The 25593-nt window shown below is 45.6% G+C and overlaps 1 protein-coding gene and 1 pseudogene across 2 annotated transcripts in view; one reads left to right on the top strand and one right to left on the bottom strand.

Annotated features, from left to right (window-relative positions):
• The window catches only part of DNAH1 (dynein axonemal heavy chain 1), a 1443760-nt gene that overhangs the window by 1101045 nt on the left and 317122 nt on the right, over positions 1-25593 (bottom strand). For both annotated transcript variants that reach the window (XM_078661462.1, XM_078661463.1), the window contains exon 19: positions 22586-22741. In XM_078661462.1, the coding sequence (XP_078517588.1) occupies positions 22586-22741 (156 nt within the window). The remainder of the gene's footprint in view (positions 1-22585; positions 22742-25593) is intronic.
• LOC144783617 (18S ribosomal RNA) lies at positions 1756-3569 on the top strand (annotated as a pseudogene).

The following is a 25593-nucleotide window of genomic DNA, read 5'->3' as shown; positions in this document are numbered from 1 at the left end:
TCTTTGCCAGTGAAGATGGGCTATGCCCGGACAACACCTCTCCTCCGTCCGGGGACTCCCTCCCGGAGGAGGGCCCACGGCGTGGCAAAGCCTCTGGGCCTGGGAGCCCCGGCTGGGTCCATGGGCCTGGCCGAGCCCCGATGCGCGTGCTCCGGTCCTGGGCCCGTGCTCCGGCCTGCTGCTCTGCCAAAGGCCCGGGACAGGGTTCCGTTGTGCCCGGGGAGCCTCCAATTGTTTGGCTGGGTTCACGAGCTCCAGCCGGGGCCCCTGAGGGCCCCGGGGAGGGAGCCCCCCACCCTGGGCTCTGTCCCCGGTCCTGCTGCGTGGCAGGGTGCCCAGGATGGTGTCCGGCAGGCCCGTGGAGGCTTCCCCTGCGCCTCTGGGCCTGGGAGCCCCGCCTGGGTCCAGGGGCCCCGCCCGACCCAGGTTCGGATGCTCCGGCCCTGGGCCCCATCCCCCGGCCTGCCGCTCCACCAAGGACCCAGGACGGGGGTCCGTCGGTCCCGTGCAGGCCTCCCCTGCTTGTCAAGGTGTCCGCGGGCCCTGGGTCGGAGGGCCCGTCAGGTCCCCCTCACAGCCTCCGAGGCTGGGGCCAGCTGGGGGCCTGGCCCTCCAGTCCCCCATGGCCCGGCACCCGCTTGATCTTTCATTAGGGCACAGAGCGACCAGATGGCTTCCCTTTCGAGCCCAGCCATCTGGTCGCACCTTTCCCCTCGGCCATCTGGTCGCACCTATCCCCGCACGCATGCTTTCCTATGGGGCGACCAAATGTCTGGGCTTACCTGGAAGTCCAGATGAGGGCTCATTTGCCTCCCCGATCCGAGCGAGGGTTCCAGGAGGTCGGGCATATTCGCACCTTGGGTCCCTCTGTCAACTCCTGTGCACGGATTATAAGAAAGGGGGGTAATTGTCCTCCAGATTACTAGGGAGAGGGTCAGTCAGACGTCTGTGAGGTCTGGCGATTCCAAGACAGGGGAAGGAAGAACCCGGGCCTGCCCGCGGGGGCCCCCAGGGGCCCGGGTAAGCACCTGCTTCTTGGCCCCTTCCTGATGGTCCTTTTCCTCCAAGCCTGCTCACCCCGGGAGCAGGCAGGGACACGATGCCGGCATCCCCCATGCAGGGCGGCCTGGCAGTGGCGGCTCCCGGCCGTACTCCGATCGATTGGGCACTCCCGGTCCGTTTAGGGATGGACTGCTTGGCCAGTCTCTGCTGTTGTTTCTACCCCACAGGGACGGTCCGACTCTAGGGCCTGCTGCCTGGTGGGAGGCCCTTCACCCTACCCAGCAGAGCGAAGGCCGAGCGGCCCCAACAGCTCATGCCCCCCAGTGGTCCGAGCGGCCCCAACAGCTCGTGCCCCCCAGTGGTCCGACCGGAACGGAAGGGGTCGGGTGGTGCCAGGCCCTCGGATGCTGCTGCACAGCAGGTCCGTAGGCCCAGTGCACCACTCCGTCACCCCACTCCGCCCAGCACATTTCCACAGCAGTTCGGAACGATCATTCCGAGGGGTCCCACTGCCACCAGACTACGGAACCCATGTGTCTCGCTCAGGCTGCGCCTCAGCCCGCCTCTCCCTCCCAGGAGAGACAGCTCGACCTGCCGGCACCCATGCGACCGCACCTCTCCACACTCCTCCAGCGAGCCATCCCACTCAGGCGGGCAGGCTCCTTCCCCTGGCAGCCTCCCGAGAGGGAGGGGTACGTGAAGGTTGCCGGTCGGGAAGATGGGCCGCGGCCCCACTCCGTCAGCAGGTGGGGCTACCCGGTTGATCCTGCCAGTAACATATGCTTGTCTCAAAGATTAAGCCATGCACTTGTAAGTACACACGGCCGGTACAGTGAAACTGCAAATGGCTCATTAAATCAGTTATGGTTCCTTTGATCGCTCCATCTGTTACTTGGATAACTGTGGTAATTCTAGAGCTAATTCATGCCGAAGAGCGCTGACCTCCCGGGATGCGTGCATTTTTCAGACAAAGACCAATCCGGGCTCGCCAGGCCGCTTTGGTGACTCTAGATAACTTCGGGCCGATTGCGCGTCCCTGTGATGCCGACAATACATTCGGACGTCTGCCCTTTCAACGGTACTTTCTGTGCCTAGCATGGTGACCATGGGTAACGGGAAATCAGGGTACGATTCCGGAGAGGGAGTCTGAGAAACGGCTACCACATCCAAGGAAGGCAGCAGGCATGCAAATTACCCACTCCCGACTCGAGGAGGTAGTGAGAAAAAATAACAATACGGCACTCTTTCGAGGCCCTGTAATTGGAATGAGTACACTTTAAATCCTTTAACGAGGATCCATTGGAGGTCAAGTCTGGTGCCAGCTGCCGCGGTAATTTCAGCTCAAATAGCGTATATTAAAGTTGTTGTAGTTAAAAAGCTCGTAGTTGGATCATGGGATCGAGCTGGTGGTCCCCCGCGAGGCAAGCTACCGCCTGTCCCAGCCCCTGCCTCTCAGCGCCCCCTTGTTACTCTTGACTGAGTGTCCTGGGGGTCCGAAGCATTTACCTTGAAAAAAATGAGAGTGGTCAAAGCAGACCGGTTGCCTGAATACTTCAGCTAGGAATAATGGAATAGGACTCCGGTTCTATTTTGTTGGTTTTCAGAACTGGGGCCATGATTAAGAGGGATGGCCGGGGGCATTCGTATTGTGCCGCTAGAGGTGAAATTATTGGACCGGCGCAAGACGAACCAAAGCAAAAGCATTTGCCATGAATGTTTTAATTAATCAAGAACGAAAGTAGGAGGCTCGAAGACGATCGGATACCATCGTATTTCCGACCATAAACGAAGCCGACGAGCGATCCAGCAACGTTATTCCCATGACCCGCTGAGTAGCTTCCAGGAAAACAAAGTCTTTGGGTTCCGGGGGGAGTATGGTTACAAAGGAGAAACTTAAAGGAAATGATGGAAGGGCACCACCAGGAGTGGAGCCTGCGGCTTAATTTGACTCAACACAGGAAGCCTCACCCGGCCCAGACACGGAAAGGCTTGACAGATTGATAGCTCTTTTTGGATTTTGTGGGTGGTGGTGCATTGTTGTTCTTAGTTGGTAGAGCGATGTGTCTGGTTAATTCCAATAATGAACGAGACTCCTCCATGCTAACTAGTTACACGACCCTCAGAGGTCAGCGTCCAACTTCTTAGAGGGACAAATGGCGTTCAGCCACACAAGATTAAACAATAACAGGTCTGTGATGCCCTTAGATGTCCGGGGCTGCACGCGCGCTACACTGAACGGATCAGCGTGTGTCTACCCTTCACCGACAGGTGCGGGTAACCCGCTGAACCCTGTTCATTATAGGGATTGGGGATTGCAATTATTTCCCATGAACGAGGAATTCCCAGTAAGTACGGGTCATAAGCTCGCGTTGATTAAGTCCCTGCCCTTTGTACACTCCGCCCGTCGCTACTACCGATTGGATGATTAAGTGAGGTCCTTTGGATCGGCCACACCGGTGTCAGCAACGGCCCTGGCGGGGCGCAGAGATGATGATCAAACTTGACTATCCAGAGGGAGTAAAAGTTGTAACAAGGTTTACGTAGGTGGACCTGCGGAAGGATCATTAACGGCGGAGCAGCCCGAGTGACCGACGGCGCCAGTCCGAAGCCCTCGGTTGCCTCCTGCAAGCACACACCACCGGCCTCACTTGTGGATTTAAATCTGCACGTTTATTGTCACTCCCTCTATGTGCGGAGCTTCGATACCGCCCGGCCATCATGCTGTTTTTCTGACACCCGACCCGCACACACCCCCCGGCACTGGGATACTTAGACCGGTGTGCCCCCCAGTGCCTTGCAAGCACCTGCTGTATATTCAATTTCATTTATTCTGCCTCCTAGGGGTACAGCCGACTTCCATATCGGGACCATTTACTTTGAACTACCGTTTCTAGCTTGAGACTTGGCAGCTCATCTCTTCATAATTTGCTTATTATCATATGTATACGGTAGCAGCCCCGCCGTACCTGCTCCGCTCTCCACTCTTTAGTATTTGCTCCTGCTGCGGACCTACTACAGATTTATTCATTTGAACGATCGCATCTGACGAACGGTGAGCTCGACTCGTTTCTCACCTAGCCCATCATACCCACCAGTTTTGAATCGATTTTTTCATCTGGTCGTTTTGTTTACATTGGTGTGTTTGTTTTCTTGATTTCCTGTATTCATACAAGCACAGTATATTTGCATTTCACCCAATACCTCCGACCTACTGATTGTACTCCAGTATTTCATTAAGGTAACCGACGAGGGTGGATTGATGGCCTTTAAGTTGCAGTAAGCACCACAGAGCAAAAGCAATACGTGATATATATCATTGAATGTTCCTGTTCATTAAAATATGTGGGCAGCACTATATGTGAATTGAAAAAGCACATTCTTGAGCATGTAAGGGCTACGATTAACATCGACAGAAGCAATGCTGTTGCCAAACACATGGAGAAAGAACATGGGGGCAACTGGGAAGATTTGACATTTTATTGCGTGGAAGCTGTAGCTAGACATGCCAGAGGGGGAGACAGAGAAAAGATTCTGAGACAAAAAGAATTGCGACACATTCTTAACTTTCGAACTCTGACCCTCAATGGATTGAACCAAGACGAGGAACTTCATTCACATTTGTAAATATAAAGGACCAATATCTGGAGTTTTTTTTATATGATTTGTAAATAATTGCTTCCCTAGATTTTTACAAGGCACTAATGGTTATGGGTATTATTTTTGGGGGTCACCTTTTATTTATTATTTTTACAAAAAATTTTTCCAATGGTAAAGTATTTGAGAAAGTTAGACATAACGATACAAACAGAATAAGAGAAGCACTCTGAAGAAATTAATATACATGTCAAGAATAAGATAGACAGAAGGAGTTGATATCTTAAGAAAAACTAATGAGGGATCATAGTCGCAACTACAACCCACTGGAGGGTAGGACAAATGTAAGAAAAATTGGGAATGCTTACTGGAGGGCAGGATTGGGTGAATGTACACGTAGATGTGCCTAATGGAAGGCCCTTCTCCTGTAAAAGTTTCGCGTAACAATATCAATTAAGGAGTATGTACTCCGAGTAAAGTACGCAAAGTAGGAACGACAGAGAGGGGGTCAGGAGCAACCTTTGGTTGATAGTCATAACATCAGTTGAAATGTCGATGTAACGACTACTAAAGAAGAAACAAACTGAAAATACACATGTTTTATGAAAGTCTATGTATCAAAATTAACATGAATTGTGCCATGGTGGATGGGTTTTTAAGGTTTGTAGTATTCTGCAGGAAGTGATGTAAGAGGCTGTCATCTAAATTTAAAAAGTGAAAAAAAATTGCCATCTGTTGGTCTATCTGTCTCGTGAACAAGGTCTCTGTTGAGACTGAAACGAGTAGAGTTACTGGCATGCTGATTAAATCACAGCTTTATTATATTACGTCTCAACTTATATATATATATATATATATATATATATATATATATATATATATATATATATATATATATTACCTACTGGCGATAGCCAGTAGGTATATATAGTTAGGATTTTTTCTCTATGGGATTTCTGAAAATTCTATGTCTAATAACTTTGGCGTTTGTGGACGGAATTGGCGGAAATTTTCAGGAAAATGGCACATTTTGTTTCTGAGCAGCCCCTGAAAATTTGGGAGGGTTTCGTCAAGGGGGGGCCGAGAAAAAAGGGGGGTCCCAAAACGTGTTTTTCCCATTCATTTTTCCATAAGGCGGTTGGACTCACTTTTAGCTCGAACGGCTGAATGGATTTACATGAAACTTGGCAAAATTGTAGATATGGTTTGCCCGACTTGCCTTTGTTATGTCTCAATATATGTGCTCCAGTGGAATTTGAGAAATTAACGTTTAAAAAAATATATATATCTGTGACAGCGCTCCGGTTAGCGCCCCGGCTCGCGTACCGGACGCGTCACGGAACTTCGCGAAGTGAAGCTGATTGGCTCTCCGGTGTCTGTCAACATTCTAAACAGTCCGGAGCGGCCGCCATCTTGTCTCTCGGTAGGTTCGAGAGACAAGATGTGGTGAAAAACGAAGGGGGAAATGAAGGGGGAAATGAAGGAAAGGGGGCAAGGTAAACCCCTCCTGACCCCCTAGGATTGATGAGGGGGATATTAAAGTCCCCCGCGGGGCAAAAAAAAAATAAAAAATGTTGATGTCATTTGAGATGTCATCAGTGATGTCATCAGTGATGTCACTGACCATGTCATGAATGATGTAATATGTGACATCATCAGCAGTGGATTGCGGGTGCGCGATATATAGTTAGTGCAACTAACTATATATGGAATTTCATTGGTTTTATGTCAATCAAATGTCCAGCTAACTATATATGGTCTCTAACCTATGGTTTTTTCAGTGAATTTTCAAGGTTTTGTAAATGCAAATTCCTAACTATATATGGTCTATAACCTATGGTTTTTTCAGTGAATATATATATATATATTACCTACTGGCGGTCGCCAGTAGGTATATATAGTTAGGATTTTTTCTCTATGGGTTTTTTGAAAATTCTATGTCTAATAACTTTGGCGTTTGTGGACGGAATTGGCTGAAATTTTCAGGAAAATGGCACATTTTGTTTCTGAGCAGCCCCTGAAAATTGGGGGGGGGGGTTCGTCCAGGGGGGGTCGAGAAAAAAGGGGGGTCCCAAAACATGTTTTTAACATTGAGTTTTCCATAGGGCGGTTGGCCTCACTTTTAGCCCGAACGGCTGAATGGATTTGCACGAAACTTGGCAAAATTGTAGAGACTGGTAGCCCGATGTGCCTTTTGTAGGTCTCAATATATGTGCTCCAGTGGATTTTGAGAAATTAACGTTTAAAAAAAGATATATATCTGTAACAGCGGACCGGGCAGCGCTCCAGTTCGCGTACTTTTCGCGCAACGGAGCTTTGTGAAGCGAAGCTGATTGGTTCTCCGGCGTCTGTAAACATTCCAAACAGTCCGTAGCGGCCGCCATCTTGTCTCTCGGTAGGATCGAGAGACAAGCGGAGGCCAAACCGAAGGGGCAAATGACCATAAGGGGGCATAGTAGATCCTCCCTGACCGTTTAGGTTTGATGTGGAGGTTTTAAAAGGGCCCCGCGGGGCAAAAAAAAAAAATAATAATAATAATCGAACAGCTGAATGGATTTGCACGAAACTTGGCAAAATTGTAGGGACTGGTAGCCCGATGTGCCTTTGCTAGATCTCAATATATGTGCTCCAGTGGATTTTGAGAAATTAACGTTCAAAAAAAGATATATATCTGTAACAGCGCACCGCTTCGCGTACTTTTCGCGTTACGGAGCTTTGCGAAGCGAAGCTGATTGGCTCTCCGGTGTCTGTAAACATTCCAAACAGTCCGTAGCGGCCGCCATCTTGTCTCTCGGTAGGATCGAGAGACAAGAGGAGGCCAAAGCGAAGGGGCAAATGACCATAAGGGGGCATAGTAGATCCTCGCTGACCCCCTAGGTTTGATGTGGAGGTTTTAAAAGGGCCCCGCGGGGCAAAAAAAAAAAATTATAATAATAATCGAACGGCTGAATGGATTTGCACGAAACTTGGTAAAATATTAGGGACTGGTAGCCCGATGTGCCTTTGCTAGGTCTCAATATATGTGCTTCAGTGCATTTTGAGAAATTAACGTTCAAAAACAAGATATATATCTGTAACAGCGCTCCGCTTCGCGGAGATAAAATTATATCTGTATTACCTAGCTGTTGCTAACACCAGTTAGCGACGGCTAGTAGGAGATAGCGACCATCTTGGGCCCCACTTTGCATGTGAGTGATATTTATCACTAATGACATGCAAAGTGGGCATGCCAAGATGTTAGCGACTGGAAACAGTCGCTAACATCGCTATCTCCTATTATCAACTTTTGGAAATATTCGAGATAAGCGCGAATATCTCCAAAAGCTAGCACCTGCCCTGAGCAGTTCTTAGCCATGTTATCCAATGGGAGGTGGATAACATGGCTAAGAGCATTAGCTCGGTAATGCATGAATATCGCTGAGTTTTCAGCGATATTAATGCATTGCGGTCGTTTTTTATCGTATTTGCGATAAACCTTGATAATAGCAAGGTTTATCTGCGATAATTTCTGACGGTAAAAAAATCGTTGCTAAGCATCGTTAGGGATAAATATCGCTTAACTTTGGTAATATGCCCCAACGTCTGTTAACGTTCGATTCGAAGGAAATCAGGAAGTGTTGAAAAACATTGTCTGCGCCATCTTGTCTTTTTTCAAATGCCACACTTTTGTCGTGCACGGCAGCCATTTTAGATGCCTTGACCAGACCCACTCTGTGCACGCTGTCGATCCTTAGCATGGCTCCCCACCCTCGCAAGCATCTCCCCCAGGCAGTGGTCACCCCCGCTCTCTGTCTTATGCATGGGTAATAAACCTCCCCCCATCTGCGCTGCTCTTCCCTGAGAATCACACCCTGTGCCTGCCCGACACCTCCCTTTCGCCCTATTCACAACCGCACCCTCTGACACTCCTTTTCCTCTGTGTCCGATTGTCCAGGCTGGTCCTAGGGCATCAGCTAGCCCTGCAGATGTAGTTTATGGCCACAGCTGTAAAGAATCACCCCTATAGTAGATCAAGGCCCACACTCGATGAGATCCGTCACAGCAGAAGCGTAGCTATTATCTGAAAACCATCCTGTATTGTGATTGGGGAGGGGACCGAGTCTGAAGCGGAAGATTCCAGGGATGACTCTTTGTACATCAAAGTTTTTACAATTATGTGTCACATTAAAAATATATAGCACTCCGACAAAGTAGTAAGATTATAAAACTTTAATAATTTATAAATATATACAAGAAAACAAAAATAGTAATAACATATAAACATTTTTAGGGAAAAACAACGAAGTAGCGGTCGGCTGTGCGAATAGTCCCAACGCAGCACAACGTCCAGATTTCCGGCGTGGGGCGTCGCGGGGGGTGGGTCATCAGTAGCAAACTGTTGTGCGAATAGTTCCAAGGCAGCAGAACGCGCTGAAATCTAGATGACACGAAAGTGATGTCTAGTAAGTTGCCACCCAGCAAATAACGGCGTGGGGCGTCGCGGGGGGTGGGTCATCAGTAGCAAACTGTTGTGCGAATAGTTCCAAGGCAGCAGAACGATGGCACCAAGGTGATGTCCAGTAAGTTGCCGCACTGGTTTTGGTATCCTACAATGCTGCTCCGAATAACGGCGTGGGGCGCCCCGGGGGAGGCGGCGTGAACGGGCCTGTCCAGGTGGAGTGTCATCTGTTGTAGTGGGGCACCCCTTTACCGTTTCAGTTGCCATTCCGTCCGTTTTTGGTCCACTGTGTCAAAAGCCGCAATTCAGCTGAGTTGCGCCCACTCTTGCGGTGCAGCGATAGGCGGCTGTCACAGGACTCTCAAAATGGCGGCAGGCTGTTTCCTTTTTGGGCCTGGTCCACTGAAATGGCCCTGGGACACCTTGGAAATCGGACGCTTGTCTGCTAGGTCTTGGACCCCATTCTCGAAAGCGTCCCCTCCGCCTTGAGAATTCATCAAAAGTTTTGGGGGCCCCGACTCCTGCAGGCTTCTGGTGGGGAGCGGCTGCCATGATTGCTCGCGGAATGACCACGACGGAGCTACGAGATGGTGGTGCTCTCATGCTGACGCCAGCTTCAGTCTGAAACATCCAGAAACAAGGTGGGGCTTTCATCGTTTGGGAAAAAAAAAAAGTTTTCATCCAATGAAAAGTGTTGTTTTTAGGTCATATGATCAAGCCTTCCATCATTAGGAAACCAAAAGTAAAATGAACCAATGAAAAGTTTTATAAACAAGTCACATGACCTGTTATGCGGCATAGGGTATAAAATGCGGAGAAAATACGTTGGCACGTGAGGCGGCGTCAGTAGCGGACCGATGTGCGAATAGGCCGAAGGCAATACAACGCGCCAAGATCCGGATGGCACCGAGGTGGTGTCCAGCAAGTTGCAGCACTGGTGTGGCCATCCTACAATGCTGAAAGTCGGCGTGGGGCGCCCCGTTGGCCTGTGAGTTTGCGTCAGTAGCGGACCGATGTGCGAATAGGCCGAAGGCAGCACAACGCGCCAAGATCCGGATGGCACCGAGGTGGTGTCTAGTAAGTTGCCGCACTGGTGTGGCCATCCTACAATGCTGAAAGTCGGCGTGGGGCGCCCCGTTGGCCTGTGAGATGGCGTCAGTAGCGGACCGATGTGTGAATGGGGCCGAAGGCAGCGCAACAATATTTTCGGAATAGAAGACACCACTAGGCGCTGAGATGCCAAGATCCGGATGGCACCGAGGTGGTGTGTAGCAAGTTGCCGCACTGGTGTGGCCATCCTACAATGCTGAAAGTCGGCGTGGGGCGCCCCGTTGGCCTGTGAGTTTGCGTCAGTAGCGGACCGATGTGCGAATAGGCCGAAGGCAGCACAACGCGCCAAGATCCGGATGGCACCGAGGTGGTGTCTAGTAAGTTGTCGCACTTCTGTGGCCATCCTACAATGTTGAAAGTCGGCGTGGGGCGCCCCGTTGGCCTGTGAGATGGCGTCAGTAGCGGACCGATGTGCGAATGGGGCCAAAGGCAGCGCAACAATATTTTCTGATTTGAAGACACCACAAGGCGCTGAGATGCCAAGATCCGGATGGCACCGAGGTGGTGTCTAGCAAGTTGTGGCACTGGTGTGGCCATCGTACAATGGTAAAAGTCGGCGTGGGGCGCCCTGTTGGCCTGTGAGATGGTGTCAGTAGCGGACTGATGTGCGAATGGGGCCAAAGGCAGCGCAACAATATTTTCTACAATATTTTCGGAGTAGAAGACACCACAAGGCGCTGAGATGCCAAGATCCGGATGGCACCGAGGTGATGTCTAAGTTGCGGACCAATGTGCGAATGGGGCCAAAGGCAGCGTAACAAAGTTTTCGGAATAGAAGACACCACTAGGCGTTGAGATGCCAAGATTCGGATGGCACCGAGGTGATGTCTAGCAAGTTGCTGTACTGGTGTGGTCATCCTACAATGCTGAAACTCGGCGTGGGTCGCCCCATTAGCCTGTGAGATGGCGTCAGTAGCGGACCGATGTGCGAATAGGCCGAAGGCAGCACAACGCGCCAAGATCCGGATGTCACCGTGGTGGTTTCATAGTTGAGAGGCACTTCATCTGCAGTGGGGCGCCGAGATCCGGATGGCACCGAGGTGATGTCTAGCAAGTTGCTGTACTGGTGTGGTCATCCTACAATGCTGAAAGTCGGCGTGGGGCGCCCCATTAGCCTGTGAGATGGCGTCAGTAGCGGACTGATGTGCGAATGGGGCCAAAGGCAGCGCAACAATATTTTCTGAAGAGAAGACACCAAAAGGCGCTGAGATTCCAAGATCCGGATGGCACCGAGGTGGTGTCTAGCAAGCTATGCAGTTGAGTTGTGTGCGCACTTGCGGCGAATAGGTCGAAGGCAGCATAACAATGTTTTCTGAATAGAAGACACCACAAGGCGTTGAGATTCGGTTACCACCGAGGTGATGTCTAGCAAGTTGCCGCACTGGTGTGGCCATCCTACAATACTGCTCCGAATAACGGCGTGGGGTGCCCGAAGGGGGGGGGGGGAGGCGGCGTGAATGGGCCTTCCTAGGTGGAGGCTCGTCTGCTGTAGTGGGGCGCCCCTTTACCGTTTCAGTTGCCATTCAGCTGAGTTTCGGCTGCTCTTGATGCTACAGCGACAGGCGGCTGCAAGAGGACTCTCAAAATGGCGGCCTGTTCTTTGGATTTGGGCCTGGTCCACTAAAATGGCCCTGGGACACCTTAGAACTCGGACGCTCGATTATTTTTTCCTTTCCTGTACATGCAAAAAAAGGTAAATGCCCGGTACGTTACACGCTTCATCTGCCATGATGAACTCTCCAGAGGAACCGAAAAAAAATATAGTTGTGGTAACTATACCATGCATCGTCATATGGAGAGGTGGCACCAATTAATTATAGTGCTGCATAAAAGAGAGATTTGGAGGAGAACCCCTGACCTGCTAGTACATTCATCAAAGAAGTGGCACTGAGAGCTTCGGAGGCAAGGGAAACGGTCCCAAATATTTAGAAGAACTTTGGAAAGATTAAAATGACATGTTTAGATTGTGGCAAATTAATTTCATGTGGACAGATGAGTGTTACTCTAATAAATACAGCATATGAACATCATCATAGTCGATGGTTGGTAGAGACATTTTGACTATATCCTGGACCTGCCCGTCCTCGCCCAAAATGGCGCCGGAATAAATGGGACTCGTAACTCCTTGTTGTGTACAGGTTGCAGAACCTTGAAATCACGAGATACGTATGCAGTTTTGAAGCACATGGCGGGCGGGGACGAGAATTGATTGAATATTTCGACATCCCTATTGATATTAAGTTCTGATGTGTTATTGATTACTGTACTGTTGAAAGTTCGAATTAACGTCACCCATGGTACTTGCCCGCAAATGTATATCTAGATAATTTTATTGTAACTGGCCCTGTCGTATTTTAATTATAAAATGTACGTCCACCGATTCCGTAACTGTTAGACACCTTAGTTCTTGCAACCTAATGGCCCGCCCGTTACGTTCCTCTACAGTGTAAATGTCTATTCATCATATACGATTACAGTTTGCTCCGTGGCAGGCCCACGTGGTTCTAGGCTCGTATTTGTATAATGAAATTTTCACAATAAAGGTTTTTAAAAGAAAACATGGTAGTAGTATATACATTGGTAAAGTTTTTAATAATAGTCACTGTTTTAGAATCATTAAAAGGCAAGTGAAACAAAGCAGACCAATTACATGAAGGGTAAAAGGTATAATACGAAGGAACGCAGTAAAGATAAATGGTCAAGGGCTGTTGTGTTTTCTATTCCTGCAACATAAAGTGATCGATAAGAATCTCATATTCAGGCGTATCGGCAACTAAGACAGCAGGTCGACCCTCTTTTGCTCAACGGCTCCGTCATGGGACGAAGAAACGCTCTTTTTCTCGAAAAAAGAATATATTTTACTTGCAGGACAGTTGTAAAATTTCCGGGAAAGTACATTAGCCTGGAACATTATAACATATATTTAAGAAAAAATAATGTTCGGAAGTAATGAAAAGCGTAATTTTTAGGTCATATGACCAAGCCTTTCATCATTACAATAAGAAAAGTAAAATGAACCAATGAAAAGTTTTATTAACAAGTCACATGACTTGTTATGCTTACGTTACGCGCCCGGATGACTTCCGGATGCGCTAACGCGGCGCGTCATATGACGCATTACGCGACAGCGCAGGTCCAGAATATAGTCAAAATGTCTCCACCAACCAGCGGTCGGAACACAACCCCTTTCAGCAGGCCAAATAGTTCTGTTAAATGACAACAGAAGGGACAGGCAACAAGAACCATCAGTCAAAAAGGGGAGGGCTAGTTCTTCTCTACCGGGTTACATTGGGGCGCTACCGGAACTGATCGAATTGGTAGTCTACAGTGTTTCTGGATGTTTCAGACTGAAGCTGGGGTTAGCATGAGAGCAGCACCATTTCGTAGCTCCGTCGTGGCCATTCCGCAACCAATCATGGCAGCCGCTCTTTATCGTTATTTTGGGCGGGGTGGGTGGCGGAGCCGAGCTGTTTTGCAGCCATCATTGTGTGGAGTTCAGTTCATCTCACTAGTTTTGTATTTGTCATGAGGGGTTGTTCCTAATGTTTCTATTTTAGCGAGGTCAAAAAGAGATCCCATTAGTGGCCTACTGATTTTGCTCGATTCCTTTTCTTTTTTTTTACACGATTTTTCGTTATCTGCAAAGACTAAACAGAGTATTGCGACTCTGTGTTTGTTTGTAAATAGAGAATGAACCAAAGAGAACTAATTCTAAAACAGTAAATACTTGGATAACAATCAATCAAATGGAGAGAGAAGCAGGCACGACGGATTACAACGGGGGCAAAGGCCTGCGTTAACTACCTTTCACTATCTGCAAAGAGAGAGTACTCCTAATAGAAATGAGGGGGGGGGCACCATTCAAAGCAGATCAGTGTGCATAAACACGAAAATGTTTTCACTTACCACGTACTTGACATTCGACAGCTTATGATATTTGCTATTAAAAAACCATTGAAATTCACTGAAAAAACCATAGGTTATAGATCATATATAGTTAGGAATTAGCATTTACAAAACCTTGAAAATTCACTGAAAAAACCATAGGTTATAGACCATATATAGTTAGGAATTAGCATTTACAAAACCTTATTTTACTCACACAAAACCATTGAAATTCCATATATAGTTAGTTGCACTAACTGCACTAACTATATATCGTGCACCCGCAATCCACTGCTGATGATGTCACATATTACATCATTCATGACATGGTCAGTGACATCACTGATGACATCACTGATGACATCTCAAATGACATCACTGATGACATCACTGATAACAACATCCAGTGATTTTATGTTTCTGTAAAGTTTAAATATGTCTTACATATTGAAGAATGAGTGGATGTATAAGTGTCTGGACGAAGGATTTAGTAGGTGCATGACTGACTGTATGAGTGAGTGATTAAATGTGTCTCACTGAGTGCATGGGTTAGTGACTAAACTGTCTTAATTTGTGCATCATTATGTATGTTGTTCTGTAAACTGCTGCATGTGTTGATCAGTAGATATATGAGTAACTATATGGGTTATTGATTGATTGTCCAAGTATTTGTATGGGAGACTGAGTGTGTGTGTGGCTGGCTGGGAGGTGTGTGACTCTGTGCAGATCAATGTGTACTTGTATCAATGATTGTATAAGAGAGTAAGTATGTGTTAGTATATTTTTGAAAATGTAAGGTGCTCTATGTTTAACTGTATAGATTAGAAAATGGAAGTGTGATTGATTCTTTACAGGACTGACTAGGTGTGTGAGTAACTCCATGGATGAGTGGCAGAGTGTGAGTGTCTGTATAGGTGTATGAGTGCATATGATAGTGTTGTAAAGATGAGTGATTGTATGTATGAATGATTGTATGGGTGAATGAGTGAATGTGTGTGTAGACGTAAGAATCAGTGAGTGCGTATGTAGTAACTAGTATTGGTGTGTCAATGGTTTCAAAAATTATATTCTGTATTTAACACTGGATGTAACAGAGGTTATATTAAAGTGTGAGGAGATGCATTGTATTGTCACATTAATGATATCATCATTGATGTGACCATTGATGTCAAATGAGATATCATCAGTGATGTCATCAGTGATGTCATTTGAGATGTCATCAGTGATGTCATCAGTGATGTCACTGACCATGTCATGAATGATGTAATATGTGACATCATCAGCAGTGGATTGCGGGTGCGCGATATATAGTTAGTGCAACTAACTATATATGGAATTTCAATGGTTTTGTGTGAGTAAAATAAGGTTTTGTAAATGCTAATTCCTAACTATATATGGTCTATAACCTATGGTTTTTTCAGTGAATATATATATATATATATATATGAAGCTCCAATTTCCCAGTTTGAATAAGAAATATCCGCACTCCAAGGCTCAATTCATTCAGGTTGCTTTAATGGTACAGCAGACAAGACAGACGCCCTCGCGTTTCGGCAAACAGCCTTTTTCGATGTCAGTAGCCACTGAACATCGTCTTGTTTTTAAACATTACTTAGTGTAGTGGAAGAAGGACTGATGGTGCGCTGACATTCACCAGCGCCATCTTGGAGTGGCTAATAAACAAACATTAAACAACGTTGTAATCAACTCCTTGTATGTCAGCATATCTATAAACATACAACTAACCACTAAAAAGAACAGAGTAAAAGAATGGTAAATGCGTCACATATAATTTGCCACATTCATCTCATACCACTCGAAATATTTACGGGCAGCTTAATTACTCGATGTTCACTTTGTCACAATTCAGCCGTGTATCGGCAACTGTCCTTCTTAAACCACTACTCATATCTGTTAATCATAATATCTCAACCCGCTAATATTTACAGTTACAATATACAATGACATTTACAATAGCTCCATTAGATTCAAAAGCTCGTATGTGTCATATTGTATGAAGAAGAAAGTCATGTCGTTGCATTAGCATATTTACAGATTTACAGGTTTGTCATAGTTACTCTGTTATATATCCCTATTGGTTTATAGAATATTCGATGATAGATTAACCAACCATAATTCGAATCAAACCGAAGGATTGAAAAAATATATATATAACAAATGTAATGATGGTCACTATGAAATTCAAGAATCAGAAGACACTACATTCCACCACCAACCATTGTGATTGTTGTCCTAACCTATATACATATATACATTGATGTTACCTGCACATTGATTTATTCACATATATACAGGTGCTCACTTGTTATCAGGCCCGCCATATATCATACAATGTTGAACTATTGTGTGTTATATTATTATGTTGCAACTGTGTGTATCCGATGTTATTACAGATATTGATATACACAACTGCTCGTATTTTACGACCGTCTACACCAGATGTATTAATAACCTAGATGTTATACATGTTATACACCTATGTGGACCATGAGGTCTTCGCCACTGTTCAACCCCCAAGGTGTTTTTGTGTGGAGGTCGATAATATACCTGGATTCCAGCCTCCGTAGTTTTTTCAACCTGTCACCCCCCCTGATATTATCCGGGATGAAATCCAATCCATAGCACGCAAGTAGATTGCGGTCACTTTTGTGATATTCCGCAAAATGTCTTGCGACAGGATATGCTTGGTCCACCTTATCTATTGCCCTCATGTGTTCTAATACCCTGATTTTAAGAGGGTGCACCGTACTGCCGATATAACGCAGCCCGCATGGGCAAACGAGACAGTACACCACATACATACATATATATATATATATATATATATATATATATATATACACACACACACAAATATATATATGGGCTGGTGGGAGAAGCACGTCCTGGGTGGTACCCGCAGTTGTTTGGAGGAGGATGAAATTGGCATTGTAAAGATGTGGCGCTTCATCGATGATGTTTTTATAATTTGGCAAGGGTGTAGTTCATCAGCAAAAGAATTTGTTAGTAATATCAATAACAATTCTCTAAACCTAGAATTTTGTGCCAACATTAGCGATGTTAGTGTCAACTTCTTAGATGTAGAGGTCTACATTAAGAATAACGAGATCATGACTAGGATGTACAGAAAGTCCACAGCTGGAAATTCAATTTTACATGCCCAGAGTAACCATCCACATCATCTTATTAAAAGCATCCCTTATGGGGAGTTTTTACGAATTAGACGGATATGCAATAATGAGATTGACCTCATGAATTGTTTGTATGGATCTTACCAAAGATTTTTGCAAAGAGGCTATGAAGTCACTAACCTCACTAACTCTCTCAAAAGGGCTTTATCAATTCAAACAGTTGCTATGGTTGAACAACCTGCTTCAGTTACTCCAGAAGAGGGTGTTGCTACAACTGAAAAATCTTCCATTCGCCTAATCACCACTTTTAATAATCAACATAAAAAGATGAGGCAAATTATTAAATCTAACTGGCCCATCTTAAAAACAGACATTGTGGTGGGCCCTTTGTTGGGAGATATTCCCAATATTACTTTCCGACGAGCACCCTCTATGAGGGATGCTCTGGTCAAAACTAGCCCTGAAACCTTCACTAAACCTAATTGGTTCTCCAACAAAACAGGTTTCCGGAAGTGTAGTTCATGTTGGGCATGCAAATTCGGTGTGAACACCAGTGAGTTTGTTGAGGGTCTTACGGATGCAGTGATTCCTATCAAGAATGTGTACACTTGTAAAACAGACCATGCGGTCTATGTTTTAAGATGCACGTGCGAGTTACAGTATGTTGGCAGCACCAAGTTGCAGGTATACAATCGAATCTTACAGCATCTTCGTGCCATTGTTAACTCTGACCCTAATTATCCAGTGGCACGTCATTTCAAGCTGGTACATAACAACAATCTTAATGACCTGCAATATTTTGTCATTGATGCAGTCCCCCTGAATAAAAGGGGTGGAGATAGAGAGAAGAGACTTAGACAATTAGAAAGTCAATACATTTTTAGGTTAAACAGTAAGATCCCTAATGGCCTGAACATGGGAGAAGATCTTAACAATTTTTTGTAAATATTTTACTCCATCGTATGCATAACTTTTTTATAATGGATTTTATACCTTTTTATATGGTTTTAATCTATTTGTCTATGTTATGGATGGTCTATGAAGATTTACATTGTTTACTCTGATAATCATCTTATTGATAATATTGATGTCTGTTTTTTTTATATATCCAGCTGTACTATTATGAAATCTATAGGTATGCCCTATTTCTTGCTGCTATACAGGAGTTCTATAAGATGTGATTGCCTTTTTCCCTCCCTTATTTATTCATTTATATATATGCACTGCCGACTTCTTGCACTCAATTGGCACTTTGTCACCAATTTTTATTCTGCTCCAGGTTTTTACCTGGATATACAATGTTTGTTCCCAACCTATTTGGGATTATGCACCCTGCACTTTTTTACGTTGCACTTTAAAACTATTTGTGGTTTTTATAGCAAATTTATTGGTTTTATAACATGCCCCACTGACATTGGTTCTTATTGTTCAGTTACAATACATAAATTAATATTATGGTTATCCATTGGGCACTCGCCCTTTATGCTTTTAACTGATTTTATTCTTTTTTTGAGACTGTTATAATTGTATAGTGAATCTAATATTGTTGCATTCATGCAATCAATTACACTGTACTTTGCATTTGGATTAATTGTTTTATATACTGAGTGATACTACCTTTATGTCTATTAATTTGTGGGAGGAGTCTTGTTTGTTCACCAGTACTTAACCACTCATGTCTCTGGGTCTTGTCATGTGATCAAGTCCGGGTTTCCCGGACGAAACGCGTCATGCCGCCATCCCCATTGATGGAATAAAGCACAACATTTCTTTCTAAATCCTTGGTTTGTGGTCTGTACCTGGCTGTGTCCGTTTGCTCTCGCTGTTCGGCGCTTCAGGATTGTGGATTCCTATATATATATATATATATATATATATATATATATATATATATATATATATATACTGTCACTTTAACCTTTGTTTTATTCAGTGAATTTCTAGGGTTTAACGTAAAGTAATATTTTATTACCATATGTACGGTCAACTCCCTCCATAGGAGGCCAACCCACTGCAGTCAACCCCATGCAGCCAGCCAAACCCAGCCGTGCACAGCCCTGTGGGAAACCAACTCCCTGTCACGCAAGGCCAAAGGAGGTATCTGCAAGAGGTCGGCCACAGGCTCTGACTTGCGTTCAGGCCCTGCACCCTACAGATAGGGGCAGCCGGCACACCCATTACACTTGGCCTTCAATTGTTTGCGGCAAGTCACTACAGACACTCAGGCCTGCCTCCCCCCCTTTTTTCCACATTTTTCAGTTCCTGCAAGACTTTTGCATGAGGCAGTGCAGCCCTGCGCTCCTGTGGGAATTTTTGGGAAGACTAAGGGAAGGTACTGGCTCCTGTGGGCCATTTGCGGATTTTTGGAAAAAATGTCCGTAAAGGACCCCCACAGCACAAAGTCCAGGGGGTCAGAGCACCACTACCCTGCTGTCTTCTACCTTATTTTGTTTTTTTTAATTTGCAGGAGACACAGGGACGGAGCCCCGTGCCCTCAAATGGTGGATGCAACTTTCTCTTCACATTGCGACCAGCCAATCAGAACTCTGACAGGAGTTCACAGGAGCCTTTCGCTCCAGTGGAAGCGAGGCGGCCGTTTGGAAAAAAAGCCCCTTCAGTCAATCAGATTGCTCTATTATTTGAAGTTGCATGATAATATGACTCTTGCAACCTCCCACGAACCAAACCATGCAGATATTCAAAGTTTTGAGCCTTAATTTCTCAATAATACTGAACAGTTTTACACCAAATCATGCTTTCTAGATCAAGATTTCGGCCAAATTTGGTGTAATAAGTTCAGCCATTTTCTCAGTATCGCTATTCAGTTTTCCTATGGAAAATTGCATGGGAAAATTACATTTAGGGACATCTATTTTTTTCTCAGGTGCCGCTTGCCGAACACCCCAAAACTTTCCAGGAAGGAGCTGAGGTGGATGAACAGTTTTTGAGGAATGTGTTTTTGAGATTTGTCAAACAACGACAAAGTTATTAGCAAACCAATAGGACTCGCTTTTGGGACCTTATAAGTGTTTAGCCATGCAACAGTTGATGTTGTTGCACCAAGGAAATTATGCTGGATAACTGAAAACTTATAAGGTCCCAAAAGTGAGACATATTGGCTATGCTAACCTTAAGATTCTTACTGGTAATCTTACCGTTCACAAGTGCCTGAACATTCTAAAGAATGACACAAAACCGAAGCACACAGGAAATGTAAAAAAAATATTAGGTTCAAGAAGCAGTGACGGCATATGTCGACATAAATCAATCAATGGGGCACATATGCATTCCAAATATGTACACTTTCGGATTGGCAGCACCAGAAGAGGGATAATGTCGATGCATACTGACGTGCAAGCAAAGCACTGAAAAAAGCATGGTCTTCTAGTTAGCTATTGACGATATAAGAGAAAATCTGTTCCAATCTTCTTTAATTTCAATATATGCATTTATGTTGTGTCTTCTTAGTAGAATAGGTCAACTGAGGAAAAATGTTGTGAAGTAAATCTAGACGAGCATGGGAACACAAAGTACATTCCTAAATGCCCGACTTGATATATATTATGCTGTAACAGGAGAGAGTGTGAGAGAGAGAGAGAGAGAGAGAGAGAGAGAGAGAGAGAGAGAGAGAGAGAGAGAGAGAGAGAGAGTGTGTGTGTAACGTATTAATTAGCATCATCGAAAGGTTACATTCTAGGAAACAATTATTAATATAAATCAATGTATCGTTTACTTTTATTATATATTCTTTGGAGTCAGTTTTATCAAGGTTCAATTAAAACTAGATACTACGAAATGCATTAAAAAAACGATTCAATGTGATCAAGGACAATTACAGGATTCACAATTATCAAGTGCACAGTCAGTGAAAGGTGAGTATTGTGTGTATGAAGTAGTGACAGCAGTTACTGTCCAGGAGGCATATAATAACAAAGTGTAGAAGATATTCATCGGTACATACAAGCTATTAAATTTTTTTTACAAACATGCAATGTTCCGAAAGACGCACACAACAATGAAACCACTGGAGTGAGATTTGAGGGGTTGGCAGGAGGAGAGTAGAAATCGGGACTTGGTGCTTTGGTCCGCCAAGAGGTGCCCCTGAACCAGTGCAATGTGGGTCCAAATCTATGTAAATGGGCTACAAGCTACTGGGATGCGGGGTGTTTGGAGTCTGAAGGTCAGTCCTGCCGACCACCACAGCAGACAGAGGCCAGAAGCAACTGAGAAAGAGGAGACACACAGGTAATGATGGAGGATACCATGACAGCTCAGTAGGGGGGCTAGAGTATCACACAGGGTAAATAATAGTTTTCTCTATGTCCCTTCGCCCCGTAGGACAGTATTCAGGCAGCTCACAGTCGCCGCTCACTCACCTCCTCACTTTCGGTTCTCTAGGCAGAGGCGGCTGCAGGAAAACACAAGGGTACCTAACGACTGCCGTACAGTAGGCCGTGCCATCATGGAAACATAAGAGAGACTGCCAAAAGCGTGTGAGCGGAAGACCTTAGCCAGAGAAGAAAGACACCCGTAGACAAAAGAAGAAGGACTACCATGTAAAGCAGGAGACTACAGGCAGCTGGAGAGAGAAGACACCAGAAGACGAGACCCATGTACGCAAGCAAAATAGTTACTGTAAGGAGGCTACTACAGGGGAACACCGTAACAAATGAAACAGAAACGATAACATTTCAAATGGGAACCTTCAAAACAGGGTTATGTCCGCAAGCTACTGGACACGAGTAAAACAAGCATTGGCCGCGCGGCCGTAAAAGCGAAAGTGATCGCGATCAAGCGAAAGTGATCGCGATCGTGGGAACGCGCTCTGAGGTGGGGGCGGGGCGGAGAGAGGCGCTTGGGAGAGGAATGCGCACAACGGCAAAATCAGGCTGGCGAGTGGTGTGCGATGTGCACGCACCATGACGAGAGAGGAAAGCCATATGGCACCTCTGCTCGTCATTGTGCGCGTAACCGCGCTCTATGCCTGCCAAAAGCGAGTGGTAGCACTTTGAAAACCCACACACTAAATTTCTCGCCAAGCAGCGCATGCGCTGGCTCAGGCGAGCCCTAAAAATGCTCATCCTATGGAAAGTAGATCCTAACTATAACTACAGAGTGGCGACCATCAGCGTGAATTAATAAATTGTGTTGAGTCACTAGCTCTGAGGTAGTCACCAGAGATACTTCTGACTAATGAGATAATGCTCAGAGCAAAGCTCTTTTACAATACCAGGATATCACACTGGTGGGTTAAATGTCTCCCCAGAGCTTACTGTATCAGATCTGCACTTATCGAGGTGAAGGGAATAGTAATGAACATGAACCAGAGCTTATTACTGTATATGCCAGAAACCTGAGGAGACATTGTGCAAACTGTTTGTTCTCCTACCAAACAATAACTTACATTGGTGACGGGCATTCCAAACAGTCGTTCTCGGCTATTGTAAAGCTGTGCAGTCTGCTGTGCATCCTTCAGCTGCTTATAGACCCGTCTCACCTCATTAGCAATCTCATGGGCACGATTAACATCAGTGTGTCCTGAGAAACCACCAACCACTATCTGAAAACACAAAAGGCAGAATTGGCTAGGGAAGATTTAGAAAGTAAAGCTTGTCAGCAAATAGGATGCCTCAAAAAATGAATGCTTCCATTTCTGACAACTATATAAAATGAATCAATCAAAGTTCAAATTCTTTTGGCTCCATTCAGCCTATACCACATCATCAAACACTAATAAAATAGGCACCTTGGATTTAAAACTGACTACTATTATACTTGGAGACAAAACTTACTTGTCATCATAACTTCAACAAAGTTAAGCAACTTTTTCTTCTAATTGCTATTTTGCCTGCAGATTCTTCATCTTTTGATAGAATCCAAAGGTTTTGTCAGACTTTGAAGGGTAGGAACTCAGACATTCCACATTTTACAAATCCATATAAGGCATAGGAAAGACTTCATAGATTTGACACAAAAATGTCATCCTATAATAATATTATTATAGACAGGTAATATTATACGGGTAGACAGTCATTTTTAGCTTGTGGTAGAGCTTAAAGAGAGAAGGTGGTGTTTAGCCAAATTCTATGTGCAAGACTTCTCCTGAGGTGGAACAGTTGTCACTTGAGCAGGTGGGGAGCAAATGAACAAGTTACTTACCTTCGGTAACGCTTTTTCTGGCGAATACAGTATCTGCCTGTGGATTCCTCACCTTATGAATATCCCCTGCGCCAGCATTCTGCTGAAACTTTTTCCTAGCTCTCCACGCCAACAAGGTCATCACACTTCCATGGCTCGGCTCACGACTCCGTATGACGTCAATGGAGCCATAAGAGAGCCTCGTCTGCGTGATGACATCAGTTCCATCCATTTTTTCCCTGCCTCCGAGGCGAACAGGTGGACTGACAACAAATTCAAAGTATAAACAGTACACAATGTTCAAATAAATACACATAGTGTAAAATCAAAAGGAAAACCAAAGGGTAAAAGCATTTCCTATAACCGACACAACTGCAAATAGAAGAAACAAATGCAAAACCAACATGTTATACAATGCCACCTTTAAGGTATACAAGGGTGGACATCGGGGAGGAGGGTGGGTCAGTGAGGAATCCACAGGCAGATACTGTATCCACCAGAAAAAGCGTACCGAAGGTAAGTAACTTGTTCTTCTGATGGTTACATCTGCCTTTGGATTCTTCACCTTATGAATTTATTCCCACAGCAGTCCCACTCCCAGTGAGGAGGGTGTCCAACCTTTTATACCAAAAAGTACTGTAGGACAGAGGGCGTAAAGTTGCCCACCCTACTCATTACGGAGTCCAAGCAATAATGCTTTGCGAAAGTGTGGTGGGATGCTCAAGACACTGCCTCACAAATGTTCATAACAGGAACAACTTTGGCCAAAGCAGAAGTTGATGACTTGGCTCTGGTAAAATAAGCTCTAATACCTTCAGGAGGCTCCTTACCAGCCAGGGCGTAGCAGATCTTGATGGACAAAATAATCCATTTGGATAGAGTGCACTTGTGCACAGCCTTGCCCTTCATGCGTCCAATGTAGCCCACAAAGACCTTATCATCTCTTTGGATCCAGGCGGTGAAGTCTCTCCTCCTCCTTGGAAGGGTGAGGGGGAGGATAAAATACAGGAAGAGTGATGGACTGTCCTAATGGAAAGGAGTAACCACTTTAGGCAGAAAAGCAGCCCTGGTCCTGAGGACTATCCTTTCAGCATGTATGGTCAAAAATGGGGGCTCTGAACTGAGAGACTGAAGCTCACTCACCCTCCTAGCTGAGGTAATAGGCACAAGAAAGACCGTTTTAAAAGACAGGAGTCTCAAAGACTAACTATGTAAACGTTCAAACAGGGAACCCATCAAAAAAGTCAAAACAAGATTTAAATCCCATTGAGGCATAACAAAGGGGGAAGGCGGACACCTATTAGTAAGGCCTTTTATAAATCTCAAAACAATGGGAGATTTAACCCCTTGCATGCTGGTGACGAACCCCAGCCGTCACGCTCCGCGGTGCTCGTGTGCTGATGATGGCTGGGGTTCGTCACGGCCCCGCCCTGTTCGTTTGTTTACCGCACAGCGGCGGAAACGGGCCAGCAGCGAAGGGGTTAAACTGAGACAGCTGATCCGGCAAACAAAGAAACACCGATAAAGCCGACAAATAGCCCTTAACAGTGGCCAGGCCACAGCACAACCCTGCTAAGCCAAGAAAAGTGAAAACTGAAGAACATCTGACAAGTGGGCCTTTAAAGGATCAATGGATCTCTCTCCACACCATTTAACAATCTTAGATCACCTATAGGAGTAAATAGACTTAGTGGAGTGTCGCCTGGGCGATAAAATAACATCCACCACATCCGGCGGGAGAGATAAGGAACTCAGGTTGCCCCGTTCAATCTCCAGGCATGAAGGTGCAGGCTCTGGAGGTGGGGGTGAAGAACCTGCCCCTGCGACTGCGAGAGGAGGTCTGCCCTGAGAGGGAGACGGAGACGGAGGGTGCGATGAGAGGTGAAGTAGATCTGTGTACCATGGGGCGCTAGGTGGCGCACGTCCTAGATGGCCGCATACCTGTGAGGCTCAGGCTACTTTGCAAAATAATCAGATATTTATCCTTGCTCCTACCAAAAAAACTCCTCTGTGCCGATGTTCGCCTGATCCCTAGACTGTCCGGCAACTCTGGGGCAAAAATCACAGCTCTCGCACTCCCAGAGATGACTCCAGTCCGGACTTCGAGCTGCATAGGACCTAGGAGGTGACGTTCCTGGTAACCCAGGCGGCAAACGCTGTTACTTGAGCCCCGGGGATCCCACGTGGCGGCGGGCCCTCCGACGAGCAGCCTGTTCCCCGCCCTCTGACGAACAGCCTGCTCACATGCCTTGATGATTAGCTCTGTGGACTGTG

Source organism: Lissotriton helveticus, chromosome 9 (assembly GCF_964261635.1).
Source record: "Lissotriton helveticus chromosome 9, aLisHel1.1, whole genome shotgun sequence".
Lineage (NCBI taxonomy): Eukaryota > Metazoa > Chordata > Amphibia > Caudata > Salamandridae > Lissotriton > Lissotriton helveticus.
This window is presented reverse-complemented; position numbering and strand designations above follow the sequence as displayed.